This window comes from Peromyscus californicus, unplaced genomic scaffold, assembly GCF_007827085.1.
Source record: "Peromyscus californicus insignis strain IS unplaced genomic scaffold, ASM782708v3 Scaffold_5__1_contigs__length_169319896, whole genome shotgun sequence".
In the NCBI taxonomy this organism is placed as follows: domain Eukaryota; kingdom Metazoa; phylum Chordata; class Mammalia; order Rodentia; family Cricetidae; genus Peromyscus; species Peromyscus californicus.
In genome coordinates this window covers 48,452,987-48,480,627 of record NW_026294573.1, presented here as the reverse complement: position 1 = coordinate 48,480,627, position 27,641 = coordinate 48,452,987, and the positions used below count along the sequence as shown (strand labels likewise).

General features: G+C 42.1%; 1 protein-coding gene across 1 annotated transcript in view; it reads right to left on the bottom strand.

Annotated features, from left to right (window-relative positions):
• CUNH1orf141 (chromosome unknown C1orf141 homolog) overlaps positions 1 to 27,641 on the bottom strand; it is a 48,795-nt gene that overhangs the window by 16,939 nt on the left and 4,215 nt on the right. Inside the window, exons 2-4 of the mRNA XM_052717197.1 lie at positions 27,163 to 27,317; positions 24,847 to 24,938; positions 11,058 to 11,122 (exon numbers count right to left, since the gene is read on the bottom strand). Of these exons, the coding sequence (XP_052573157.1) occupies positions 11,058 to 11,122; positions 24,847 to 24,938; positions 27,163 to 27,317 (312 nt within the window). The remainder of the gene's footprint in view (positions 1 to 11,057; positions 11,123 to 24,846; positions 24,939 to 27,162; positions 27,318 to 27,641) is intronic.

Genomic DNA, 27,641 nt, shown 5'->3' with positions numbered 1-27,641 from the left:
GACCTTATTTATAGAAAAATGTAAAAATTAAAAAAATTATACTTGATTAACAAATTCAATAAAGTGGATGATACAAAATCTACATACAAAAATTAGCCAATAAAGCTGAGAGAAATTAAGAAAGCCATTATATTTCTATCTATCTATCTATCTATCTATCTATCTATCTATCTATCTATCTATCTCCTAGCAATTTAATCAAGGAGATGAAAGAAAGTAAAGAAGGCACATACACATCCCTGAAAAGGAAAACATCCTATGTACGTGATTTGGAAGAATTACTAATTTAAACTGTATACCCTGTCTAGCGCAATCTACAGATTCACCTTATTTAGCTTCCAGTCACATCCTCCATAGCTTTGTATAAAATCCCAAAATTTTATGGAATCACCAAAGGCCCTAAATGGCCAAAAAAACCCTAAAGGCAGAGAAAAAGCTAGAAAAAGTAAAACACCTACATCCAAAACATATCACCAAGAATAACATGGCGGCATACATGCAATGCCAAAACTTTGGGGGTTGACATAGGAGTACCTTGAGCCTGGCTTGGCTGCCCAAAGAGCGTCTGTCTTTAAAGAAAACAAGAGCTATAGTGCAATTCCTTATAGAAGGCCTACCTAGCAAGAGCTGGGCCCAGGTCCCCAGCACACACAAAAAGGAATGCTCAAGCCCTATTCTACAGCACAATGAGATGACTATAGTTACACATTCCAGAAACTAGCCCAGAGCATTTTTGGCATGTTTCTCGACATAGAGAAGTAAATATTTGAGGTGATGGATATACTAATTATCATGATTTGGTAATTACCCATTACATGTGTGCGTCAAAATATACTTCATAACTGGATGGAGTTATTATGTGCCAGTTAAGACCTTGTCAAAGAACCAGGCCCAAATAGATAGATGGATAACTTCTTTCAAACTTGTATGCAGTAAAAACAAAACAAAACCCAAAAAGAACTCATGTCAATTAACTTAAAACAAACAAACAAACAATCAAACAACTTTTCAGTTGTTTAAATCATCTGGCATAGTCTTAACATCAAAGCCTGAAAAGAATCTGCATGTTAGTGTCATGCTGTTAAGTTTTTTTTTTTTTCGTTTTTGAACACAGGGTTTCTCTGTGTAGCTTTGAGCCTTTCCTGGAACTCACTCTGTAGCCCAGGCTAGCCTCAAACTCACAGAGATCCACCTGCTTCTGCCTCCCGAGTGCTGGGATTAAAGGCGTGCACCACCACCGCCTGGCAAGATTTTTTTTATAAATATATTATATATACATTATTTTACAATAAAATGCTAAATAAGATGCTAATTAATACTATACAAAATAATACTTCAAGTGAAGTATTAGGAATGCAAGATCTCTAAGAGATATGTTATAATTCATTCCCCAACAGGCTAAAATGGACAGAAAACAATGTAACATTTTTTGTAACAGTTTCAGTGTTCACTGGCTTGCATGTTTGAGAAAGGGTCTTTCTATGTGGCCCATGCCAGCCTTGATGTTGCGATCCTCTTGCCTTTGCTTCTCTGGTGCTAGCATGACAGGTATGTACCACCATGTCAGGTCCTGTGTGATTGTTTTAATAGCAACATTACCATAAATAGTTTGATAAATCTACACAGAATAGCTATTTTACCACCAACAACTAATATCATAGCTAAGGTAATGAATCCGTTAGTGTATGAACTGGTAAGGGTGACGGGCATGCTGCTGGGCCTGACTGCCCAGCTTTAATCCCAGCTCCTTCAGAGACTGAGGCTTTAGGAACACAACTTTGCAGCTACCCTTGGGCAGCATTTTACTTATTTTGTTTACCTCAAAACAAAAAGTGAAAAGAGGCCTGGGGGTGGGGTTCTAGATCAGTGTTAGAGTACTGTCTAGCATGTGCAAGGCTGTAAATTCAATGCCTAACCCCATACCAATAAAAAAAAAAACCAGAAAAACAAAAAAAAGCACCAACCATCACCATTATTTATGAACTTTTAGGAAGCACAGAGTAGTGAACTAGGAATAATGATGAAACTTGTAAACACACACACACACACACACACACACACACACACACACACACGAAAAGAAACTAAAAATGCCTTTGGTAATCCTGATTCACCATGAGTAAGCAGTCTCTTATCAGAACTACCTTGCCTCAGATAAACACACACACACACACACACACACACACACACACACACACACACACACACACACACACGCCACACGCCCCATATACTTAAAGGCCCAGGAGAGTGAAAGAAAGTAGTGGCAAAGAGAAACCACTGACATTTGGGGTGAAGATGCTGTTTATATGAGGTTTAACTTGACTGCAGGCTGAGGCTGGCATTGCAAGGAGCGTACAAAACTCAAAGCCACTGACCAGAACTCAACAGAGGACAAAGTTCAGAGCCACCAGAGCTGTTGAAAGCTGAGGGAGGGAGGCTAGGAAGAAGGGTGCCAACAGGAGCCTTTCTGGCCAAGTCTCTGGTTGACCCTGGATCGGTGCAATTTAGGGAAGACTGTAAGCGGCCAGCTAAGGTGGACACAACTGAGCTAAAATATGAGCTGCTCTTCAAGAGGAATTTTGTGTTTTGTGCATCACATGGACTGCTAAGACAATGTTTTTTGAAGGATAAGTGTCGTAAATACAACAGCCGTGACATCCAAAGTGAATCTAAGTTGATGTACAGAGGACCAGGAAATGCAGTCTCAACAGAAAAAAAGCCAAGTGAGCACAACCCTAAAGTGACCCAGATGTTCAAACAGAACTTTAAATTAATGTTCTTGTGTGTAAAATGATAGGTTTCATTTCAACATTTTCATATGTACATAACACTGTATTTTGATCTGTTAATTCCTCCATTAGCCTGCCTTGCCCCTCTTCCCCTGTCATTGATCTTCTTCACCCAAATCTTAAAAAAATGGAAATTATAGAGCTAAAAAAAGTCTAATACTTGAATTTTTTTTTTTTTTTTTGGTTTTTCGAGACAGGGTTTCTCTGTGTAGCTTTGCGCCTTTCCTGGAACTCACTTGGTAGCCCAGGCTGGCCTCGAACTCACAGAGATCCGCCTGGCTCTGCCTCCCGAGTGCTGGGATTAAAGGCCTGCGCCACCACCGCCCGGCCTAATACTTGAATTTAAAAACATCTCTGGCTAACTTAAACAGAAATAGAAGGAAAAAGTCAGGAACTTACAGATACAAACCTGGAGCTTTTATGCATATAAACAAAAAATAGGATTCAGAAAACCATGGAACAATAACTACACACATAACCGCGTAACAGAAGGCGAGGAGAGGGAGCATGGACTAGAAAAATAATTGAAGAATTGAGGCCAAGGTAGTTCTTCAATTTGGTGAAACATATAATTAGGGAGTTGCAGAACCTTAGTCAATGCTCGGAAGAGTCAAAGCGAAAAAGGCCGTGGGTAGGCACAGAGGCAAAGTGCTGAGTGTGGACAGCAAGGGCAGATCTTGAAAGCAGCACAAGAAATAAGATCCAGGACCAACAACTCCAACCCTGAGACTACTCAACAGAGAACATGGGAGTCGGACACTGGGAGCCAAAGGATGCTGGCACGTTAAAGGGAAAAGGGAAAATACCATCCATATACGTATTAGTAAGCCAGAATTCAGTGTCAAGGAAAAACTTCCTTCAGAAATATCTTTAAAAAGAGAACTAAGGATTTGGTGCCTGCCAACCTCTAAAGTATTCTGAAAGAAATTTGTCAAGCAAAAAGAAAATACCAGAAATTTAGTTTCAGGAATGACAGAAAAAAAAAATCAGGTCTGGTAAAGTTACTTTTTACATATAGGATTATTTCTTTGAAATATACAAGAATGTCAAAGGCAGAAAATATAATATTTTCCCATAAGGAAGAGCCCTACCATTTTCCTACAAGGAAAATATGACTATACATAACAGTACAAATGATAGGGTAATAACGAGACCTCTACTATTCAAAACTTTTTACATCAGTAGTATGATTTTACTTTAAACCAAGTATGAAATGGTGATGTGTGGGGTTTTTGTTGTTGTTGTTTTTGCTTTTATTTTTTCAAGATAGGGTTTCTCTGTGCATCCTGGCTGTCCTGGAACTCTCTCTGTAGACCAGGCTGGCCTTGAATTCATGGAGATCTTCCTGCTTCTGCCTCTTGAGTGCTAGGATTAGGGGCATGTACCACCACACCCTGCTCAGTGATGTGTGTTTTAACATTCATAGAGAATACCCAAACCCCAAACAAGTCCTATATGTAAATAAAATAGAAAATAAAAGTAAAATTTTAATATATGTGGTGGTTTGAGTGAGGATGGCCCCCATAGGCTTATATATTTGGATGCTTGGCCTCTGATTGGTGGACAGTTTTGGGAAGGATCAGGAGGGGCAGCCTTGTTTGAGAAGCTGCATCAATAGGGACAGGTTTTGAGGCTTCAAAAACAAAAGCCTATACCAAAAACAAAAGACTAGCTCTCTCTTTCCTCTTTCTCCTCCCCTCCCCTGTCCTCTCCTCTCCTCCCCTCCCCTGTCCTCTCCTCTCCCCTGTCCTTTCCTCTCCTCACCTCCCTTCTCCTCTCCTCCTCTCCTCTCCTTTCCTCCCCTCCCCTCTCCTCTCCCCCTCTCCCCTCTCTCCCCCCACTCCTTCTCTATCTCCCTCTCTGCCTCTTGCTTGTGGACCAGATGTAAACTCTCAGCTACTGATCCCACACCATGCTTGCTTGTCTGCTGCCATGCTCCACGCTATGATGGTCGTGGACAAACACTCTGAAACTGTAAGCAAGCCCCAGTTAAATACTTACTTTTGTAAGTTGCCTTGGTCATGGCATCTCTTCACAACAATAGAAGAGCAATTAAGACAATATAGATTCAAATAATCTCAAAGGTGGCAGGAGAAGGGGAGCAGAGGAACAAGCAACACAAGGAATATTAGCTTGGAGTGTGAGATGTTCTTCACAGGCTCGTGTGTTTGAGTGTGTGGTCCCAGCTGATGCTGTCTTGGAAATGGGGTATAGATGGAGAAAGCAGGTTCCTGGCAGATGAGCCTTGAGGTTTACACAGTCTTGCCCTACTTTCAGTACTCGCTACGCTTCCTGTTCTGCTGAGATATGAGGAGGTCAACATGCTGCTACCACCATGCTGCTAACTGCCACCATCCCTACCATGATGGATTGTATCCTTTCAACTGTGCCCCAAGTAAGCCCTCCCTGCCTACAGTTGCTTTTGATAGGTACTCTGTCACAGTGATGAGAAAAGAGTGAGAACAGAAAATTGTTCAGAGAACTGGGGGCTTTGCAAAGACAAACCTGACTATACAGTTTTTAGGCACTGAGGATTGGTTTATAGGAGGAACAAGGGAATGTATGGAGCTTCAGACTGGAGAAGAATGCCAAAATAAAAGGTGTAATTGTTGATTCTGGTGGGAATGTTGAAAGCTAGATTATGAGTAGTCACTTGATAGAAGTGTGGACAGTATAGGCTGGACTGAGCGAAGACTCCATGAGGAATTGGGCCAGAGGGAATTCACGCTATATTCTGACAATTAATTTGGCTGTGTTCTGTCCATTGTACTCAAAATCCAAATGAAGCTGTTGGTTTAGTTTGAATTCTATTGGTGAGATAACCATAACTAAAACTTCAGGGAAGAAAAGGCTTATTTCAGCTTACAGGTCATGGCACATCAGTGAGGAAAGTCAAAGCAGGAATTCAGCAGAACAGCATGGAGGAATGCTACGTGCTGGATAGCTTACAGACATACTTAGCTAGCTTTCATATGTAACCCAGAACCATCTGCCTAAGGAGCATGGGGGAATGCTGCTTGCTGGATAGCTCACAGACATACTTAGCTAGCTTTCATATGTAGTCCAGAACCATCTGCCTAAGGAATGGCACCCCTTAGGGTCCAGCACCACAGTGGGCTGGACCCTTCTATGTCAACTAGCAATCAAGAGAATGCCCTACAGACGTGTAATTGAGACTCTTCTCAGTGACTTTAGGCTGTGTCAAGTTGACAGTGAAAGCTAACTAGGACAGCTATATTAAAAAATAATAGACTAAATTGTTTGGTGGAACAAATTTCAAAACCCCCTAGCACTTAGGGTGTGGGATAGTTACTGGTCACTGAATTTATTAAGGGTTAGAAAGAGAGTTCAGAGCAGAGAGCACAGCAGAAATTAAATAAGCATGCCCAAATAATATTTATAAATATTATTTATATTTATATAAATAATATATTTATATTATTTATATATTTATATTTATAGTCATAGATCCATTCTGCTCTCAACCTTGGTCAGATATGGTTCTCTTTGCAGCGTGTAGCAGCCCATCTGCATAACTGGTCAAAGTAGTGAGAATAAATGAGAAAATGCTCAGTCCCAAGCAAGAGATCTGTATCTGTTCCCCCACCAAGGCTTAGTGAACACTATGGAAGAGGAAGTGGGAAAAATTAAGAGCTGTAGGATGCAGAGGAGAGCTAGGAAATTCTGGCATGGCTATTGCACTCAGGAATTCACAGCATCTGTGGTGACCTGCACAAGACCTGTACAAGATAAAGCTAGCCCAAATCCTAGTGTGGCTAGCCCAAATCCTAGTGTGGGTCGGAGAAGAGCTCAAAAGGTTCTGTCGCTAACCAAGGAGCTATTGGCAGTTTATAGTTGTGGGAGGAAGAAAGATTATTCTTTTGTGGGGTTGTGGTCACTGGTAGGTTTTACATACTTCCATGGATGGCCCCATACCATGCATAACTGGGCAGAACTAATTGGAATCAGTGGTTTGAAAAATAATAGAAGAGGACATGAAGTTGGGAGGGGGAGATGTTGGGAGTAACTGGGGAGAGTTGGAGAGGGAAATGAGTGGGAAGATATCATATATGAATAAAATTAGCACAAAATAAATTAAAAACTGTAGCAGAGCTATATGAACAGTGTTCGATTTGATGAGGAATGGGACATAGGCATCATTACAACTGTGGACAAGGTGTGTGCATGTGTTTGTAATTTTAAAGATTAGCACAATTATGGATAAAATTCCCACTTTGCACAGAGACAATGGATAAAGTGCCTTAAGTATAAGACCCAACTCATCAAAAGTTCCAGTGTGTAGCAACAAAACACATTTGAAATGATTTCACTTGAACACAGGGTGCCTAAGCCAAAAGAGACTGCTAGGAATGCTACTCAGGCAGTGCCTATTAGGAAAATATTTCCCCAAATTCAGCCAAGCATGTTCTCAAAGGGTACTGCAACCTTAAAAGGAGGCAAGAAGTCATCTTTTGTGAGCAGCAGAGCATGATATCATCCATGTGGTGCTGCTTTTTTCAGTCATGAAGGATGAAAGGGTGGCAGGGTGGGGTGATCATGGAAGCCTGCACCAAGGTTCCAAAGAATCACTGAGACTAGGTATTATATAGGAAAGTTGGATTCCCTTCATGGAGCTCATAAAGGGTCTGGTCATATCCCTGGGATATTGGAGATACTAGACACATAAGATGTTTCCTGAGGAAAGTTGCAGGCACTAAGTAGCCCAAGAGAGATGCCATCCATACCAGGCAATAGAGCTGAAGGCAAGGCTACCCAAAGGATGTTGGAGACTAGAAGAGCTCCAGGTAGTAGACGTGGAGCTACAGGGTTCGGTGTTCACTGTAGTGGGTAGCCATTCCAGCTTTGATCTGGAAGTTCCAACCCCCATTGAGGCTTCGGCAACTGTCATGCCTACAAGGCGGGGCCAAGGGAGGTGCCTGGAGACCCGAGATCAGGATGGGCCAGCGCTCTCTCTCTGTTCCAGGACCCTGAACGGTGGAGGTGGACCGAGCAGAGCTCCAGAGAACACCGCTGGACTGCGATACACCTTCCCCAGAACCCGCGACCTACCTATCCCTTAATTTATGTTACAACATTAAAAAAAATCTCCTTTTTTTTAATGTCTGGGGAAGGTGTATCGCAGTCCAGCGGTGTTCTCTGGAGCTCTGCTCGGTCCACCTCCACCGTTCAGGGTCCTGGAACAGAGAGAGCACTGGCCCATCCTGATCTCGGGTCTCTCAGCGCCTCCCTTGGCTCTGCCTTGTAGGCATGACAGTTGCCAAAGCCTCAATGGGGGTTGGAACTTCCAGGTCAAAGCTGGAATGGCTACCCACTACAGTTCACGCTACTGAGTGTCAATCTTACTTTGATCCAATTAATTCTTGCCATCCTCCTGTTGCATTTGGGATAGGCATTTTTATCCTATGCCATTGTATGTTGGGAATAAAGGTCCACACTTAAAGAATTACTTTGAGTCTCAGAAGAAACTCTAGATTTTTGGGCAGTATTAGAACTGTAAGACTCTGGGGATATTTGAGGCTTCATTGAATGCAGTGGAATGTTATGGTTTAGAGTGAAAATGTTCTCCACAGGCTCATTTGTTTCAAAAAATTTGGTCCCCTGCTGGTGATGCTCTTTTGGGAGGTTGTGGAACTTGTAAGACAGTTTTCAACCTTCCTAATACTGTGACCCTTTCACACAGTTCCTCATGCTGTAGCGGACCCCCTCCCACCCCCCAACCATAAAATTATTTTGTTGCTACTTCATAACTGTAATTTTGTTACTGTTAAGAATTATAAATATATGATATGCAGGATATCTGATATGTGACCCCCTTCCACAGACTAAGAACCATGGCTTTAAGAGGTAAGGCCTAGCTGAAAGAACTGAGTCACTGTGTGGTGAGGCCCCTAGGCTGATCTGCTTCCAGCCCTTGCTCTGATTTCTGATTTGCCCAGATCTGAGCAAGTTTCTGCTGCCATGCCTTCCTCATGGTGGTGGCCCACCTCTCCTTAAACCACAAACCCAAATCAATCTTTTCTTCCTTCATTGAATTGTTTCTTTCAGCAACAAGAAATGTAACTAATCAGGAGAACAACAAAAAATAACATAACAGGCTGAACTACTACCAGTTATGATAACTACATTAAATTTTAGTAAGCTAATCATTCTAATTAAAAGTAACTGTTACATAAATAAAAGCAATTCTGTCTCAGCTGGGGTTTTTATTTCTCTGATCAATCATCATGACCAAAAGCATCCTGGGGAGGAAAGGGTTTATTTCAGCTTATAGTTTCACAGCACAGCCCTTCCATCACTGAGGGAAGTCAGGGAAGGAACTTAAACTGGGCAGGAACTTGTTTAAAGGCTTAACATATGGTCTGATGTTGAAAGTACCATGTTCATGTGAAAAAACCTGATATTTAGTACTTATGTGAGGCTGTATTTTATAAACATTTAAGGATTCTTAAATATACAACCTCAACAAGTCTTAACAGAAAGTTTAGGCTTGAAATGTCACAGGATATGTTCTTTGATTAAAAATAGAATTAAACTAGATATCAAATATTGTTATATATCTGGAAAAATTTAAATATGTGAAAATTCTACAATACAACTCAATGAAGAAATCTTAGAAAATAAAACATTCTCTTCAAAGTGAATGACAATGAAAAGATAATAATCAGAATTAATGTAATTTTATTCAACATCACCATTGTTTATCTAAACAAAAAGCACAAGGAATTATTTTAAGTACCACATTGAGCCACTTTACAGCCCCTCAAGGGGCTGGAGAGACTGCTCAGTGGTTAAGAGTACCTACTGTTCTTTCAGGGGACCTAAGTTCCGAGCACTCATATTTGGAGCGTCACAACTGTCTTTATGTAATTTCATCTCCAGGGGACCTGGCAACCTCTTCTGTACTCTGTGGGGACCCATACTTATGTGTTTGAGCTTAAGTCACGGTCCACTGAGCGCAAAATAGAATTGTTTGAAGTAAAATTGCCATGCCAAGCTGCTGTGGCTTGAATAGGAAGTATTCCCACGGGCTCACATGTAAGCCCAGTAGCTGGTGTTGTTTGGGAAGCCTTCAGGAGTTTGAGCTTCACTGGAGGAAGTAGAGGCTTCATGTTCATGCTCTACTTCTTGAGAGTAGATTCAGAGAGCAACCAGTCTCTGCTACCATCATGCCTTTCCTGCCCTGTATCCCTTACTGTGACACACTGAATTTCTCTGGAACTATAAGCCAGAAAACCCCTTTTTTTTTGTCATGGTGTTTTGTAATAGCCTTAGGAAAAGAAACTAAGACATTAGGTACACCCTCAAGTCCATGTAGAATAATACTCATAAAGAGAAGGTCCTGGCTAATTTTAACCATTAAAATTGTGCTTTAATATTTAATATTTAATATTTTAACTAACATGTCTAGTAAATTATTATGATGAGCAAACTGTGATGTTATATATTTCTTGGGAGGTTTTTATTTAGCAGGGATTTAAACACATAGATAAGAATAAACTTATAACCTGGGGCATGGATACTATTAAAGCTTTTTTAATTTTAAAATTTAGGAATGTGAAACAAAAAGAATAGGTATATGGCTGGGGGCATAGCTCAGTGGTTGAAGACTTGCCTAGAACTCATGAAGCTTTAAGCTCAATACAATACCAATACTGCCCGCCCCATGAAGGATAAAAATAATAGATACTAATGATCATCACTAAGCATGCATAGTTTCATGTTTCTTTCTCCATGTCAGTAATACTCAGTTAATAGCAAATCAATGTAGACTTAGAAGACTCTAAAGTAGTTTCCCCTCGCTGATTCTCTGGGTTAACTTATCTCTCTAGTGCCCTAGGTATGGCCTGCTGAATAGTGGCCAGGTGTCTGAAGAGGGCAAGTTTTCCAAATGCAGGTGAAGCCCCCTCAGTGATTGGTTGATTCTAAACCTATTCTTGGTAGTTATTGTAATTGTATTATCTAACCATAGCTCAAAAAATGGCCTGAGCTACACATGAAAAGATCAACAGGCTTATGTGTTTATAAGTTTAAGTAAATGTTTAAATTAGATGTGCATAGTTTTAGCTTATGCATAATTTTTGTGTTGTTTTCATACATAAGACTTCATATCACATCAGATGAAATTGCTTTACATTTGTACTTTTGGATTCTAAACTTCACTTTAATTGTGATACATAGAAACAAAGTTATTTGAACTAGCTTAAATAACTGTTAAGTAGTCACAAATATGCAAATTACACTCACCTCATTTTTATCCTTAAGAAAACGAAGAGATATAGGACTCAATTTTAGATTTTCTCCTTTTGGTTCTAAGGAAATCCAAACACACAAAAAAAAATAATTAAAAAATAACTACTTCTAATTTTTCTACTAATAGTTAATATTTTAACACAACATTTTAATTGATTCCTTGAGAATTTCATCATGCACCCCGTCACACTCAGTTCCCAGCCCATGGTCTACCACCACCCTTGAGACCTCCTGCCCCCCCAAACAAAAAAAAAGAATAAAAATTTAAAAAATTTTAAAAATCCAAGTCCAATTTGTGTCATCTATATACTCCCTGGAGTATGGTCAAACTCTCAGTGTCCTGTCCCTTAAATGAAACTGAGTCATTCCTCTCCCATACCCCAAATCTGGAGAGCTAACCTCAGCATCCTTATCACACTTTTTTTTAAGAGTTCTCTTTGATGGCTTCCTGTTTAGGCTGTTTTACTTTTTGGGGGCGCAGGACAGTTGGGAAGGTAGAGGTTGTCACAAAAACTTTTCCCGTCCCTCTTTCTCAACTGTGCATCTGCAGTCATTGATATCACTGCAAAAGTAGCTTCCCTGCTATTTATAGACAATGGGAGCATGGATAATGGGTTTCTGGTGACAGGACAGACTATGGCCATGGCCACTGGCAAGGCTCTTGGAGGTAGCCTGGGCCAAGGACATCAACATGGCTTCAGACAGCAGCAAAGACCAGAGATACCTGCTGGCTTTCAGTGGCAACATGGGCCATGGACATCAACACAGACCCCAGATGCAGTAGGACCCTGGACCCAGACATGGCCCTGGACAGCAGCAGGGATGGACATGGACATCACCATGCCCTCAGGTGGCAGTGCAGGCCACCCACATCAGCCTGGTCCTCACTGTTATTCAGTCTCTAGCTCCGCCCCTTTCCACAGAGCACATACCACTCTATTTTTCTGTCTTACCCACCTCTCTATCACATATCTGTTTGTCTTCTGCCGCCTGTCCTACTAGTAAATATTTTAGACTTATGCTTTAATAATCCTGTTTGCTTACATATGCAATATTTTTATATTTGTAGAGAGAAATCTACTCCAAAATGACTCTCTTAAATTTTTCATCCTATTTAGTTTTGTAGATATGCATGTGCATGGCTGCATTCATGACACAGAGAGTGTATGGACATCAGAGGACAAGCTGTGGGAGTCTGTGGTCTTCTTCTGCCATGTGGATCCCAGGGATTGAACTCAGGTCATCAGGCTTGGCAGCAAGCACCTTTACCAACTGAGCCATCTTGCCAACCTCTGAAATTATTTCCTTTAAAATTGAGGTTTTAAATGATAGAATATAATTTTTAAATATTTATTTATTATACAGTACAATTTTATTTTCTTGGAAAAGGACTTTCTAAATAAATTAGAAGCATGTATATTATTCAAAATAATATTTAAGTTGTAAAAATAATCTTTAATAAATCCATGGAAAAGAGAGGTATTCTCCTCAACCTGTATTTTCCTTTTCCTAATTATGGATGTTACTCATTCATATTATTATATAATAATTTTCTTAATATAAGCATAGTATATAGAAGAAATAGGCCAACTTCGGTTTTAGATGATGCTGCAATTCAAACCAAACCCATTTTTGTAAGTTATATTATCTTGAAAAGTTATCCTCTTTGACCTTTCTGCCTCATCTGTAAGTTTCAAATATTAATAATTATCATACATGGATGCTTTGAGGACTGAATAATATAATAGACATATCAAACAATATGGAATCTGGTTATTTATTCAATTGATATCTAGTAAGCACTGGTGCTAGGCCCTGAATTGAGATCACTCAACGGCAATACATACATTTTAGTTGGGTAACACAGAAAACCCCAAAGAGTGAATGAATGAACAGTGAATGTGTGTAGGCAGAGAGGAAATCTAGAAGTTGTGTTGAAAGGAGGCTGGTGAAGAGGTAGTCATTGAAGAGACAGTGAATGATGTCAATCTATTGGTAAAGTTCAGGGAGAGCACATTTCGTCGTAAGGGTGGTGAGAAGCCAGGGAAGAGGCATTAGAATGGGATGCTAATCACCTTTTCAAGGAGCACTACGACTGTACAAAAGCAAATGGGTTAGAAACCTTACGGCCATAATGGAAGGTCAGGCAGATAGTTACGGTTCTCTTTTAGAAGGTAACTAAAATGTTAGTTTTTTTATTAAGAAATTTTGTTCTTTGACAATTTTATGAGTACGAGGCACAAGCCAGCAAGCCAGTAAGCAGTATTCCTCCAGGACCTCTGCCTGAGTCCCTGCCTCAGGTTCCTGCTTGAGTTCCTGCCCTTACTTTCCTCAATGATGGACTGTGACTCGGAAGGGCAAGCTAAATGGCTATGTTCCTCCATGCATTAGTTATTCTTCTGTTGCTGTGATAAAACACCAAGACCAAGACAACTTATAGAAGAAAAAGTTTATTTGGGCTTCAGTACCAGGTGGGTAAGAGTACGCGGTGCTGAACAAAGGTATGGCAATAAACGTAGGCGTGGTGGCAAGATCAGGAAGCTGAGCTCACATCTTGACCCACAAGTAGAAGCAGTGAGAGCAAAATGGAAATGGCATGAATCTTTAAACCCTCAAAGCTCACCTCTAGTGACATACTTCCTCCAACAAGACTGCACCTCCAAACAATGCCACCAACTGGGGGCCAGGTGTTCAAATGCCTGAGCTGTGGGGGACACTCTCATTCAAACCACCACACTCCCCCCAGTTGCTTTTAATCATGGTATTTTATCACAGCGACAGAGAGCAAACAGGGACACCTAGAATCAGAAAGGGAGCTATTATACAAGAGTTTGGTGCTATTTGCACCTTTGTTATGTGTAATTGGGAAGATGGAGAGGATGGAAGAAGTCATGCCAGGGAGCATGCTAGGACTTAAGTAGTAAAAGGTGACTGGATCGGGGGGGTAGCAGCCGACATGGTGAAAATACTGAACTGGAAATGAATTAGCGTGGAGAGGACTTGCTGGGCTTTGAGAATGGGGAGACAAGGAAATCAGGGGTGACTTCACACTTGGGTTGCTTCCCAGTCTAGTGTGCTGTGTTGAGGATGCTGGAGGAAGAGGGTGGGAAAAAATGGTTAGTGTTGTGTGTGGTGGGAACAAGCAATCATACGTCTTGCTCTAGGCGTTGGATTCAAGATGCCTGTGTGAGGTCTGAGATATCAGAGAGGGAGCTGACACTCAGAGACCCTTACGTATTGTAGTTAGAAAGAAAGAGTGTAATAGCATTTCTATGGTACATTTGAAGTGTGTGTGTGTGTGTGTGTGTGTGTGTGTGTGTGTGTGTGTGTGAGAGAGAGAGAGAGAGAGAGAGAGAGAGAGGAGAGAGAGAGAGAGAGGAGAGAGAGAGTGAGAGAGGCCACTGCATGTGTACGGAGGTCAGGGGACAACTTTGTGGAGTTGTCTTTCTGTTTTTACCTTTATATAGATTCCAGAGGTCAAACCCAAGTTGCGATGCTTGTGTGGAAAGTGCCCTTACCCATCGAGTCGTTCTCACCAGCTCTGCTTTTATGATATTTGAAACTGTAAGATGGGGTAGGCTTAAAGAAGGGGAGGGGTGTGGAACAGGCAGGCTCAGGATTAGTTCTGAGCAAATGTATTTTGGGTGAGAACAGACATTTAAGAGACCGAGAAGTGCTTAGATAATAAGAAAACAGGAGATAGGGATCCTGTGAACAAAACCTGCCAGAAATAGAGTGTTACACCTGTGTTAGAGATTTATAAACTCTCTGACTCATTAGACTGACTCATTAGAAATTCAAGTGTGGGGGTTGGAATATTGTGAATCCAGAGCCAGAAGTCTCTTGGGCTAACTTTAATCCTTTTGAGAAGAGACAGATAGAGGTACTCGAAATTCTTTAAGATCCCATTTGCACTTCATACTATAGAAAGGAATCTGCATGAACATGTTGTAAGTAGCTGTCTTATTTGATTCCCTATTGTTGTGACAAGACACCATGACCAAGGCAACCTATAAAAGAAAGCGTTTATTTGGGGCTCACAATTTTAGAGGTTAGTGTCCATGGCCGTCATGATGGGGAGCATGACAGAAGACATGATGCTGGAGCAGGGGCTTAAAGCTTATGTCCTTATCCAAAAGTAAGAGGATGAGGGAGAGGAAAGGAGAGGGAAAGAGAGGGGAGGGGATGAGAGGGGAGGGGAAGAGAAAGGAGGAGAGGGGAGGGGAGGGGAGGGAGGAGAGAGCAAGCTAACTGAGGGTGTATGGTCTTTTGAAACCTCACAGTCTACTCCCAGTGACATCTCCTCCAACAAAGCCACATCTCATTATCCTTCCTGATCAATTCCACCAACCAGGGACCAAACATTCCAATGGCCTATAGGGGCCATTTTCATCCAAACTCCCGCAGTAGTCCATCAGTACACAGTGCTAATGGTTTATTCTGAGTAAACCTTTAGCTGAGTGTTACCTAGATAATGACTGGGGAGAAATATGAAACTTAGACTTAGAATGAATCCTTGAGTGTGGATGAATCTCTCTGTCACACAAAGAGGGGAGACAGAGAGAGAGACAGAGACAGAGACAGAGAGAGAGAGACAGAGACAGAGACAGAGAGAGACAGAGACAGAGAGACAGAGAGAGAGAGAGAGAGAGAGAGAGAGAGAGAGAGACAGACAGACAGACAGACAGAGAGAGAGAGAGAAGAGGAGAGGAGGGGAAAGTGCAGGAGGTGATGGGAAGAGAAGCATCAAGGCTGTCCATCTCACTGGGAAGCCAGACCTAAAGTTCAGTATTTATTTATTATCTTACATGACTGTTTTACAATGTGTCTGTACCATGTATGGGCCTGGTGCCAGCAGAGGCCAAAGACGGCATGGGTTCTCCTGTGACTGGAGTTACAGATGGTTGTGTGAACTGCCATATGGGTTCTGGGTCCTCTGCAAGAGCAGCAAGTATTTTTAACTGCTGATCCATCTCTCCAGCCCCAGACGCAGACTTTGAAATGATTATTTGCCTTTGTTGTGGTTCTCTGTAAAATGTGTTAGCAGGAGATGGCTAGGGGAAGGCAGATTTTCTGACTTACCATATTGCCAGCTAAGTAAAGAGCACTTTAAGAGTGAAATTTCTGTCTGTTTGTTGGCTTCTGTACTGACAGACACCTTGACCTCCAGGATCCTGGTTACACGTGGCTCACAGAGGTAAAACCTCAGGACCCTCAGTAATTCATTCAGTTGCCTCAGAGAACCCAAAGCCTGCCTAAGAGCAGAAAGGGTCCTGGAGTTCTGGAGGAAAACACTTCCAAGCATCCAGCAAGTGACTCTGTTTGGGGAGTTGCCCTTTCCTGGCCCTGGCACTGCTTGTCATCTTCATGTGGCAAACTGAACCGCAGTACCTTCTGCGTTGATGTCCAACTTGTCTGGCTTCTGCCTTAAGGGTGCTCTCTGTCGTGTTTCTGCTTCTCCCTCACTTACGGCTTGTTTCTCCACTCAAAGTTCTTTTCTATTCTGCTCCGTCTGCGTATGTCAGAGCTAAGATTGTCAAAGTGGGTGTCTCAGCCTCCACTCCTTGTGACAGCTCCTTGGGGTCTGTGCTAGCAAATCACTCCAACCTTGCTTATGATTATATAAAAAAAGAAAGACCCCCCCAGCCCAAGCATAGTTAGCCACAGAACCTGATTCCCCACACCCAGGGGAAACTAAGAAAGAGAAGAAAATGAGGGTGTGTCTGGAGTGGTGTCCCCTTCTTTGACCCAGCAGGGTACTCTCATTGGATGCTACTCATCCCCACTAAGAAGACCCCCCCCCATGACCCTCCCCCCACAACCTTGACATGGGGAATAATGGGAATAATGACTTGGAGACTACTAGGCACATACCCTCCTTTTCACACTAGACATTCTAAATTGAAATCATACAGGACCATCCTGTTGGCATGACCGCCATCCTGTTGGGATGCCCACCATCCTGTTGGCATGACCTTGTCAGAGTGATTGGTTTAGTCTCTAGGTTGGCAGTCATTGGGCCCCGCTTACTACTTACTATCCTTCTGATGGCTGATAGAGGGCTCATGCTGCATAAGGCTAGGGAGGAAGTAGGGAGAAGACATCAGGACCATCCAGCTGAAACTCTTACTTTTGATGAGGTGGTCCCAGGAGCAGAGCCTAATTGTAGTATCAATGAGGATAAAGTAGTAGATCTAGAGTGTTGGGTAATAGCCTCAGGTCATGAGGAATTGAATCAGGCTGTAAGGGACAATTGCCCCTAGCCATAAAGAATGGACAATTAGCCCCAGCCTGACTGTTCAGCTTCACCTGCAGAAACAATATGCCCAGGTACCAAAAGCAACCCATCATGTTTCCAGTCAAACCACAAAAACCAGCTGTAACTTCCTGGTAGCTACCCAAGTATGTGGGTATGTATATATACCTGTCCTCCAGCCCCTCTAAAGGCACTCAACCTTCATCCTGTAGAAAGGTTGGGGCCCATCACTGTTTCAATAAAGCATCCTCAGCCTGTTGATGGAGTCTGTCTGCTTCTGTGTCTCATTTTTCTAATTTAGAGAGATAGATTTATCCCAGGAGACCTTAGGAAGAATGGTACCAAAGCAAAAGTGTCTAAACCTGGCTCAGTGGTACAACAAAGGGCTGATGAGAATCATAGGCATTTTCAGAACAGAGCTGTCAAGCACATTGGAGATGTGCTGGTTTGGATTCTCAGATGACACAAAATGTCAAGATGGTGACTACAGTCTATATTTCACAGAGGGCTTGATTTACAAAACACAGGAGTATTGACATGAAATTCTCCTAACTGGCAGACATTGCCCATAGAGTATATAATGACTGTGTATAGCTAAAGACATAGACAGCCACCATCCTCTTAGGACAAAACCTCAGGATTAAAAGTCAAGGAGGCAAGGTCATGAAAGGGAAATTGCCAAGCCTGCTGTGGAGACAGGTCACTGGAAATCTGAGTGCTCCAGGCAAAAGCCATGCCAGAAGCTGAAAGTCCTGTTTGCCCAGGAGTCTGGTTCTGAGGAAGATGGAGGAGGCCTGAGATTCAGGGCTCAGACAGCCAATTACAGTTACTCCCCCAGAGTCTCAGGTAAAATTAACAGAGAAGGGACATCCTTTGACTTTGCTGGTGGATACTGAGGTTAGTTATTCAGTAATAAATCGTCCAATCACAAAAGCCCCACGGAAACAGGACAGCACCAATCCTGAGTATCTGTGGTTTCCGAAATCTCTGGAATGTACAATGGGAGACAGGGCTGGGTGCTGTTGTTGTTGTTGTTGGTGGTGGTGGTAGTGTGTGTGTTTCTCTGAAACTGGGTCTTAATGTAGTCCACTCTGGCCTCAGACTTGCTTTGCAGTCAAGGCTGGCCTTGAATTCTCAATCCTACAGTCTCTTCCTCTCAAGCACTGGAATTACAAGCACGCACCACCTGCACCACCGTGCCTTGTTTAGGAGACACAGCTTTGCCTCACAAATTCCTCTTTGGGGGAGGGATTTCTAACTAAGCAGCAGGCTCAGGTAAGTTTTTTCTCCCGCAGAAGGCCAACAGTTCCACCTACAGGGTCCTCTGAAGCAGTGGTTCTCAACCTTCCTAACACTGTAACGCTTTAATACCTGATGCTGTGGTGACCCCCAACCACAAAATTATTTTCGTTGCTACTTCATAATTGTAATTTTGCTACTGCTATGAATCATAATGTAAATATCTGTGTTTTCTGATGGTCTTAGGTGACCTCTGTGAAAAGGTCATTCAAACCCAGATGGGTCACGACCCACAGTTTGAGAACCACTGCATTAGAAAAAATTGTCTGGCAGGCAACACAGGCTATGAAGCTGCTAAAGCTCATCACATGATGCCACTCATTCCCATGCTTGACTGGTCTGAATCTGAGTCTCAGTATTCTGCTTCGGACATAGAAAAGGCTACTGGCTGCTTATCCTGGCTTGATGTCTGTTGCTGGGAGAGAACCACTCTGACCAAAGGCAACTTGAGGAGGAAAGGATTTATTTGGCTTATGCTTCCAGGTCACCATCCATCACTGAAAAAGCCAGGGCAGTAACTCGAGCAAAACATGGGAGAATGCTTCCTGATGGCTTGCTCTCTGACTTGCTCACAGGCTTATACTTACCTAACTTTTTTATTCATCTCAGGACCAGCTCCCTGCTTAAGGACGGTGCTCCCTACAGTGGGCTGGATCCTTTTGCCTCAATCAGTAATCAAGCCAATACAGACATACCCACAAAAAAACCAATCTGATCTAAGCAATTTCTTAACCGAGGCTTCTCTTAGGTGACTGTGTCAAGGCTAACCAGAGCACTGGAGATTTACCAAATCTGGATAAGACAACTAGACAAGAATGAGAAAGGAACAGTATTCCTTCTGGCCTACTTGGTGGGGACCAATGGTTAAGCAATTGAGTGAGTCACTTTTTGTAAAGATGCCCTGATTAATTACAATAAGCTGTCGATTACAGGACTGGGGTTATCCGAAGCCATATGAAGAGCATAACATTAGCTAGCTATATAATTTATCTTAAGAATAACCCAAAGACTGACGTCAACAAAACAGAGATTTTACACAGCCAAGGTCAAGACCTATGCCAGGACTTGCAAGTCAACATTTTCACATATTCACATGCTAAAGTCAAGAGAGTTCAAATAGGTGCTGATCTGTGTTGATACTTTTTCAAGGTAGGTTGTGGTGTTTCCCATATCGACTGACAAAGCAACTGAAATTATTAAAGACCTGCTGAGATTATCCTTCATTTTGGACTGTTTAATAGCATGATCATAACTGTTCTATCTTTGTTTTTGAGATAACAGAAAGTGTAAACACACGTGAATCCACTGGAGACTACCTAGATCCTGGTGACCCCAAACCTTGGATAGGGTAGAAAAGATGAATCATGCCTTGGAAAGGACAATCTTGAAATTGTGCCATAATGCACCTACATTGGGATCAAGTCCCGCCTGCTCTGAGGGAATAAGAGTAGTTTCCCTAGGGTTCCCTTGACTTGAGCCCTCATGACATTGTTTATGGGCAGCCACTCCAGACCAGGCTTAAACTAGGTGACTAGGCAAGAGACTGGGAATGGAAAATCCAGAATCACGTTTTTAAACTTACCTAGAATGGATGCATGTGTTAGAGATTCTTCCCTTGGTGACAAGGTTCTGTTGAAAACTGGAAACACAGGCTCTCTGGAAGACTGAGTTGTGGACTGGCCCACGGGAGGTGGTTCAGGTGACACTCATAACAGAGCAGCTTGCTGGAGTTAAGCCTCATATATACAACGCAAGGTGAAGATGACATCAAAGACTAACAGACATCCAAATGAACAGGAGATCTGAAATGGACTCTGTGCCCATGAACAGCCCCAGAGGCTAGGAAGACTCTTGAAATAGCTGTCTTACCACCAGACTTACAGGTGTGATGACTGACAGTGGTTGTCAACTTGACAGGATCTAGACTCACATGGGAGAAAAGCCTATGGACATACTTGTGTGGGATTACCTAGATGAGGTTAATTGAGATGGGAAGACCCACCCTAAGAATGGGCATTGCCATTCCCTGGACTGAGATCCTGAACTGCATACATAAAGAAAAGGGAACTGAGCTTGCATCCATCTCTCTCCGCTCCTGTCTGCAGGTGCACCATGACTTGATGCCTTGAGCTTCTCCACCATGATGGACTGTAGCCCTGGAACTGTGAGGCAAAATAAACCCTTCCTTTCTCAAGTTGTTTTTGTCAGAATATTTTATCACAGCAACAGCAAAAGTAACTAACTCACCAGGCAAGAAGAAGAGGGCCATTTCCCACACACTGACTTCTGAGAGTACAGCACACTGATAGATCACTCATTCCTGATGGTGTATACCTCTGTGAACATTTATGATGCCACTTCAGGACTCAGAAGTTGAGCATCTAACTTGATCTATGGTAAAAGCCTATTGGGGCTATTGGACAGAAATCAGGTCCAGTAGGGGAAGCAGTCCTAGGAAATGGGCTACAGTGGATAATTCAGTACTGCGAGATAACTGAAAAAAATGTAGAAGGATGCAATTTTAACCTAACAGGCAAAGCTCAGTGGGTTGAACAAAAAGCTAATGCAGTTGATGACACTGTCTCTGACATAAAGAATAGAGGAGGATTCTTCAGTGTTAACCTCTTGTGCCTCCTGGCTCCCAAGCCTTTCTGGCCTCAGGGCAGCATTCCTGCTTTTCCTGTTGATTATACTCCTCTGCACATCTGTGTGCTGTTGTAAAAGTGCTCTGACTTACACAGCCTCTCTTGCTGGTAAGATGCTGAACTAACAATGATATGCCTAGCTGCAGATGCCTTATTTCATGTGAAACCAGTATGAGTAATTACTAACAGTAGGAAAGAAGAGGAGACAGATAGGGGAATGTCATATTCTGCAGTATGAGGGCACATTTGTACTTCATATCACCTGTATTAAAAGCAGCCCAGCAATTCTCATTGCTAATGCTTTGTTTGTTCTGAGTTAACCTTTAACGTAGAGATAGTCTGGACAGTGACTCAGGAAAAATGCAGGAATTGGGAGCCTTAGGTGTACACGAGCTCCTCACTACACAGAGTGAGCTGATAAGGAGGGGAATGTGCAGGGAGCGATAAGAAGAGAAGTAGTAGCATCATGAATCTCATGGACAAGGCAAGCTTCCCAACCCGAAGTTAAAGACAAAACTTTGAAATGATGACTCGCCTCTGTACTGACTCCCTAGACAATACACTGAGATGGCTGGCTCTCTACATAAAGTGAGCTTTCAAGATTCTGCCTTTTGATTTCTGTAGTGAGAGACACAATCTCTGGTATTCTGGTTAGATTTTCAATAGCCATTCATTGCCCACATCTGCATATGACCAAACATCCTTGTGACTCCCAGGCAAATCTTTTCTAAAGGTATTAACGTAGTCAACCACAAGATTTCACCATCCCCAAAGGTAAGGGAGTTATCAGAAAACATGTGAAACCTCTAGCTGAGATTTCGTCACTTGACTGTGACCTCAATGTTCTCACCAATATATTTGGAAAACACCTTGGTTTATGACTTTCTTTTGTTCCTTACCTATGATAACTTCAAAAATACATTTCCACATAGGGACATATTATTTGGGGCATTTGAAATCCATGTTCTTATGCCATGGACACTCATATTTGGATAAAAAATAAACTATTTCTTATTTCTTTTGAGTGAGAGTTGTGTTTGCTGTCAATAGTCCCAAAAGCTTAAAACTGAGAATTTCAAGAAGGAGGGGATGTACTATAGAGCTACATTAATAAAAACAGCTTGGTATTGGCATAAAAACCAACATGTGGACCAATGGAATTGAATTGAAGATCCTAACATTAATCCCCACATTTGATTTTTGACAAAGAAGTCAAAATTGTACAATGGAAAAAAGAAATTATGCTCAACAAATGGTGCTGCCATAACTGGATGTCAACATGTTGAAGAATGCAAATAGATCCATATCTGTCACTGTGCACAAAACTCAAGTCTAAGTGGACCTCAACATAAATCCAGTTACACTGAACCTGATAGAAGAGAAAGTAGGAAGTAGCCTTGAACACATTGGCACAGGAGACCACTTCCTAAATATAACACCAGTAGCACAGACACCAAGAACAACAATTAATAAATGGGATCTCCTGAAACTGAGAAGCTTCTGTAAAGCAAAGGACACGGTCAATAAGACATATCGACAGCCTACAGAGTGGGAAAAGACCTTTACCAACCCCACACCTGACAGAGGGCTGATCTCCAGAATATATAAAGAACTCAAGAAACTGGAACAGGGATGGAGTGGGAGAGCAATGCAAAGAGATACCATAATAGAGGGAGACATCATAGGGATAGGGAGAAACTGGGTGCCAGGGAAGGTCCCAGGAATCCACAAGGATGACCCCAGAAATAGTGGAGAGGGTGCCTGAACTGGCTTACCCCAGTAATCAGATTGGTGAATACCCTAACTGTCATCATAGAGCCTTCATCCAGTAACTGATGGAAGCAGATGCAGAGATCCACAGCCAAGCACCAGGCCAAGCTCCAGGAGTTCAGTTGAAGACAGAGAAGAGGGCTGGTCTGCTTAAGGGGCCCCTAGCAGTAGGATCAGGATCCATCTTTGGTGTATGAGCTGGCTTTTTGGAGCCCACTACCTATGGGGGGATACTTTGCACAGCCTTGATGCAGGGGGAGGGGCTTGGACCTGCCTCAACTGAATATACCAGGCTCTGCTTACCTTTTTGGAGGAGGGAATGTGGAGTGGTTTGCGGGGGGGGGGGGGGGGGGGGGGGGGACGGGACTGGAGGGAGCAGGATGAAGGAAGAGAGGGAGATCTGTGGTTGGTATGTAAAATGAATAAAAAATTTCTTAATAAAAAAAGATAAGAAAAAAGGGGACGATCAACTGAGTTGAGAAGTAGAAGAAAATGGAAGTGAAAAATGTTTGGATTTAGCAACATTGGGCCACTGGCAATCCTGATCATCAGTGTACTTCAAGCAGAATAGCAAGGAAGGGATCCTGACTGGAGTGAGTCGATATTTAAACAGGAATGGAGAGAGTAAAGGCCATGTGTATAAACACATCTTTTGAGACTTTATAGTGCACAACATAGACATAAGGCATTCAGGGGCAGAGTGTAGACAAGAAGCCTTGGTCAATGAGGGTGATGACAGTGTAATCACCAGGCTGACAAGGACAGAGAAAAACAAAAGTAACAGACAACACTCAACCCCTCTGAAAACCAATAAAATGCTGGGTCTGGGACCACAGGTTCCTAAAATTTCTAATCCTGTAAGTATGTTTCTATTAAACAAGCAATTCATACTTGACTTTTATTTCTTAACTGCAAGGAAAGTCTTAGAGTTGAGTTAAAAGAAAAGTTGGCATTTCCTTTTAGAAGAAAAAAAATAGTGCCGTAGTAGAACTACTTCCTCTAGGCGTGACTTGACCATTGGCCATCATGACTCAGCAAGTGCTATGGTGACATACGGAACGTCTTGACCTTCTGCATGTAAGGAAATAAGGACAATACAGTGAGAGTCTGTGGTGAAAGCTATTAACATTCCTTCCTAGGAGAGGTGAGGGTCACTAGGCTCTCATGTGATTCCAGTCACCACCCCCACTACCCCTGCCTCAAGATGCACATAATTTTGCTCCTGTGCACATGGCCTGGGAAGAAGGGGTGATAATCAGGAAATACAGAAGGTGGGAAGGTTGACTGAGGGTTAGGGTTCTTCAATAGTGTAACTCCTGGGGGAGGGACTTCCTGGTGGTATCCTGGCAAGAGTCATCCATCTTCCTGTAAGTAACTTTTCATCCATGTATACTCACGGAAATAATCTGAATGGATTTTTGATTTATCAGACTTAAATAGAATCATTTTTCTTTGGTCTGTTCATACCCTCACTGTCTGGGGTAATTGCTATTTCTTCATGCCTCCCCAGGAAAAGAAATGAAATAACTACATAAACAAAAATGTATTCATAAAAATGTATTTGTGAACCAGGTATGATGGTAGATGCTTGGTTACCTGAAAAGATGAGCCAGAGAGATCTTTTGAGTCTAAGGAATTCAAGTCTAGACAGGGCAATAAGGTGAGATTACATCTAAGTGTGTGTGTGTGTGTGTGTGTGTGTGTGTTTATATAAGTGGGAGGAGGAGGAGAAAGTAATTAATAAACTACTACTCAATAGCACTCATTAATAAACGAAAGTCAGTATTACACACAGCATCACCCACTGACTCACTTTCTTCACAGTTTGTATTTGCTGCAAGACCAGGTAAATCTGACTCTTCAAAGCCACTTCTGGGTTTAGGCTTATATTTGAAAGATGTCCGCCTGGAAGAAACGAAAGTTATTCTGAATGAAAATAATCAGAAAATTTACAAAACATAGCTAAAATACAGATTTGGAGAACTATAAACATGCCCATTTTACAGATTGAAGGCCGAAGACTGAGACTGACTGGAGAAGGAACCTGAAGTGGAGGGGACAAACCTGCTGCTAGCGCAGGAACCAGGGCACATGGGGTGCCAATATTCACAGAACACACATCAGAACTTGGTTCCAGGAGATTTGGGGGGACAAATCTAAATGGAAAGTGGTGAGATATGGACTCAGGGACAGTTCATACATCAGACAGGATGACAGCATCTATGTATTACATGGAGAATTTCACTCTACGCTCTTTATTCTAGGTACTGTAACTGTCCCAAGAGGAGTGAAGATATTCCGAGGAAGGAAACTTATACCAGACTCCTTGAAATGGTGGACTGCAAGAAATCGACATATCTCAGAAGTCTCATGCTGAGCGAAGGGGAGGGCCGAAGCCTAGCATCAGCCAGAGGAGGAGCTGGTTTCCTAGAAAGAGACTTCACATAGTACTGGCAGATTATCAAACCACCTTTCAGAGCACACGGGGGATGAGGTGGTGAGGATCAGTAGGACCACATCTTGACCACAATGCTTAGGTCTACATGCCCCTTGCCCTCTATTTAAACTTAAATCCCATGTCAGGATTCTGAAAGTGTGTGTGTGTGTGTGTGTGTGTGTGTGTGTGTGTGTGTGTGTGTGTGTGTGTGTGTGTGTGTGTGTGTGTAGGGGGACTACATGTCCTTGGACCTATTTATTTGTTTCCCAATTTGTTCACAGTGGCCACAGGGAACAGTTCTGCTTTCTCTGTCCTTTACTGTTCTTTCTGTATGTGGTGTATTGAGGATGAGTGGCTGAGCCTAGCTTGTCAGGGTTAGGAGGACTGGAGTCTAACCCTAACAACTCTGGTAACAGTACGGTGGCTAAGATTTTTAGGTGTCACCTTGACTGAGTCCAGGATTACCTAAAGAACTGCCAAATAATTCTCTCTGGGTAGGTCTGCAAGAGTGTTTCTAGACTAGGTAGGTACAGGAGTTAGTGGACTGAAGGGGAATCTGCCCTCAGTGTGGGCAAGTACCATTCAATCCTCTGGGATTCTAAATAGAACAACAACAACAACAACAAACAACTTTTCCTCTTCCCCAAATGATTCACTCATCTCTGGCTGTTCTTGGATACCAGAATTCTAGGTCCCTTGTCCCTTGGGTTCCAAGACTCCAAGTGCTCCCACCTTCCCTCAGGTTTTCAGGCCTTCAACTTCAGATGAAAATTTGGACCACCAACCTCTCATATGCTGCTGTGTGGATGGTTTGGCTGAGAAATGCTGTTTGAAGCTGGCCTTTATAGAGCAAACTCTCAACCTGTAACCAAGTTACTGTGTGTTTTGAGATCTTTATAACCATGTACTCATTCTGCTTATGTATAATCTACTCAGCTTGTTGGAAATTAATTGACCTTAAAAAAGCAAAAACAAAATCATTGCAATCAGATTTATTATGCTTTGGCTCATTGATCATTCATGGCCCTGACTCCAAACAAAACATGTGCGTAAGATGTGGTGACTAGACCTAAGGCCATTTGCTGAAGCAACAAAGTCTTGAAAGTAAAGCCTCAACCTCCCCTAAATATTGAAGACAATATGTGGGTATAGACTGGTAATATTTGATGATGTCTGCTTGTGTCTTTGTGTGCTATTCTGAGTCAAAAGAGTCAGAAAAAGAGTATCTTCCTTGATGAGGTTGCTGTAAAAAAAAATTGTTAAAACAGAAATTCCTCATCCCTTTTCAATACCATATTTACTTTGGTGTTCAATAAATAGGAAGAGTGGGCTTGTTCAGAAGGAGAGATCAGAGCTCTTCAGAATAAATCAGGCTCATCCTTGGGTAAAAGACACCAAGGGTTCCTTTCTTTTATGTGGTGCCATAACATGGTACTAACATCCCAAAGTTTCCAGTCTGCAGAAGGCCTGTCTGGGGCTCCCCAGTCTCCATAATCCCATGAGTCCATTCTCCTAATATAACTCCTCTTAAATCTCTCCTTGAACTCACAGAGCTCCGCCAGCCTCTGCCTCCCAAGAGCTGGGATTAAAGGTGTGTACCACTATGCTGGGCTAGTTGTATATTCTTACATTATCAGATAATCTACAGCAAATACAGTGCTTTAAAACTTTCCACTGAATTATGATAGTTACACTTTTGACGTTTTAAGGTCACATGACTTAGCTGTTATCTTTGCTACTGTCTTAGATGTAGGTGGAGTAATTGTGCCTCCAAATTCCACTTGAAGATCAAACAGCAGAGGTGTAGTCAAAGGATTTTCTCTCTGTTTAAGCTGAGGGTTGGCTTTCTGCAGTGAAGTCAAAATGAAAAAGTAAGTGTTCTTTTGACAGGCAAAATTCTGTATATCAAGGACAAATTATTCTCTCTCTCTCTACAGAGAGAGAGAGACAGAGACAGAAACAGAGACAGAGGGATAGAGAGAATTAATGTGTAAGGGAATAATGGAAAATAATTCAGATTTAAAATGAAAGACTGAAAACATTATGCATTAAAATTTGAAAAGATTCTTATACCTTTACTGTGTGACCTATATGAATCTTATCCCATCTATTCAATAAAGGTAACACACTGATAACCATTCAGGAGCCTTTTTAACTCTAAATTTTTAGAA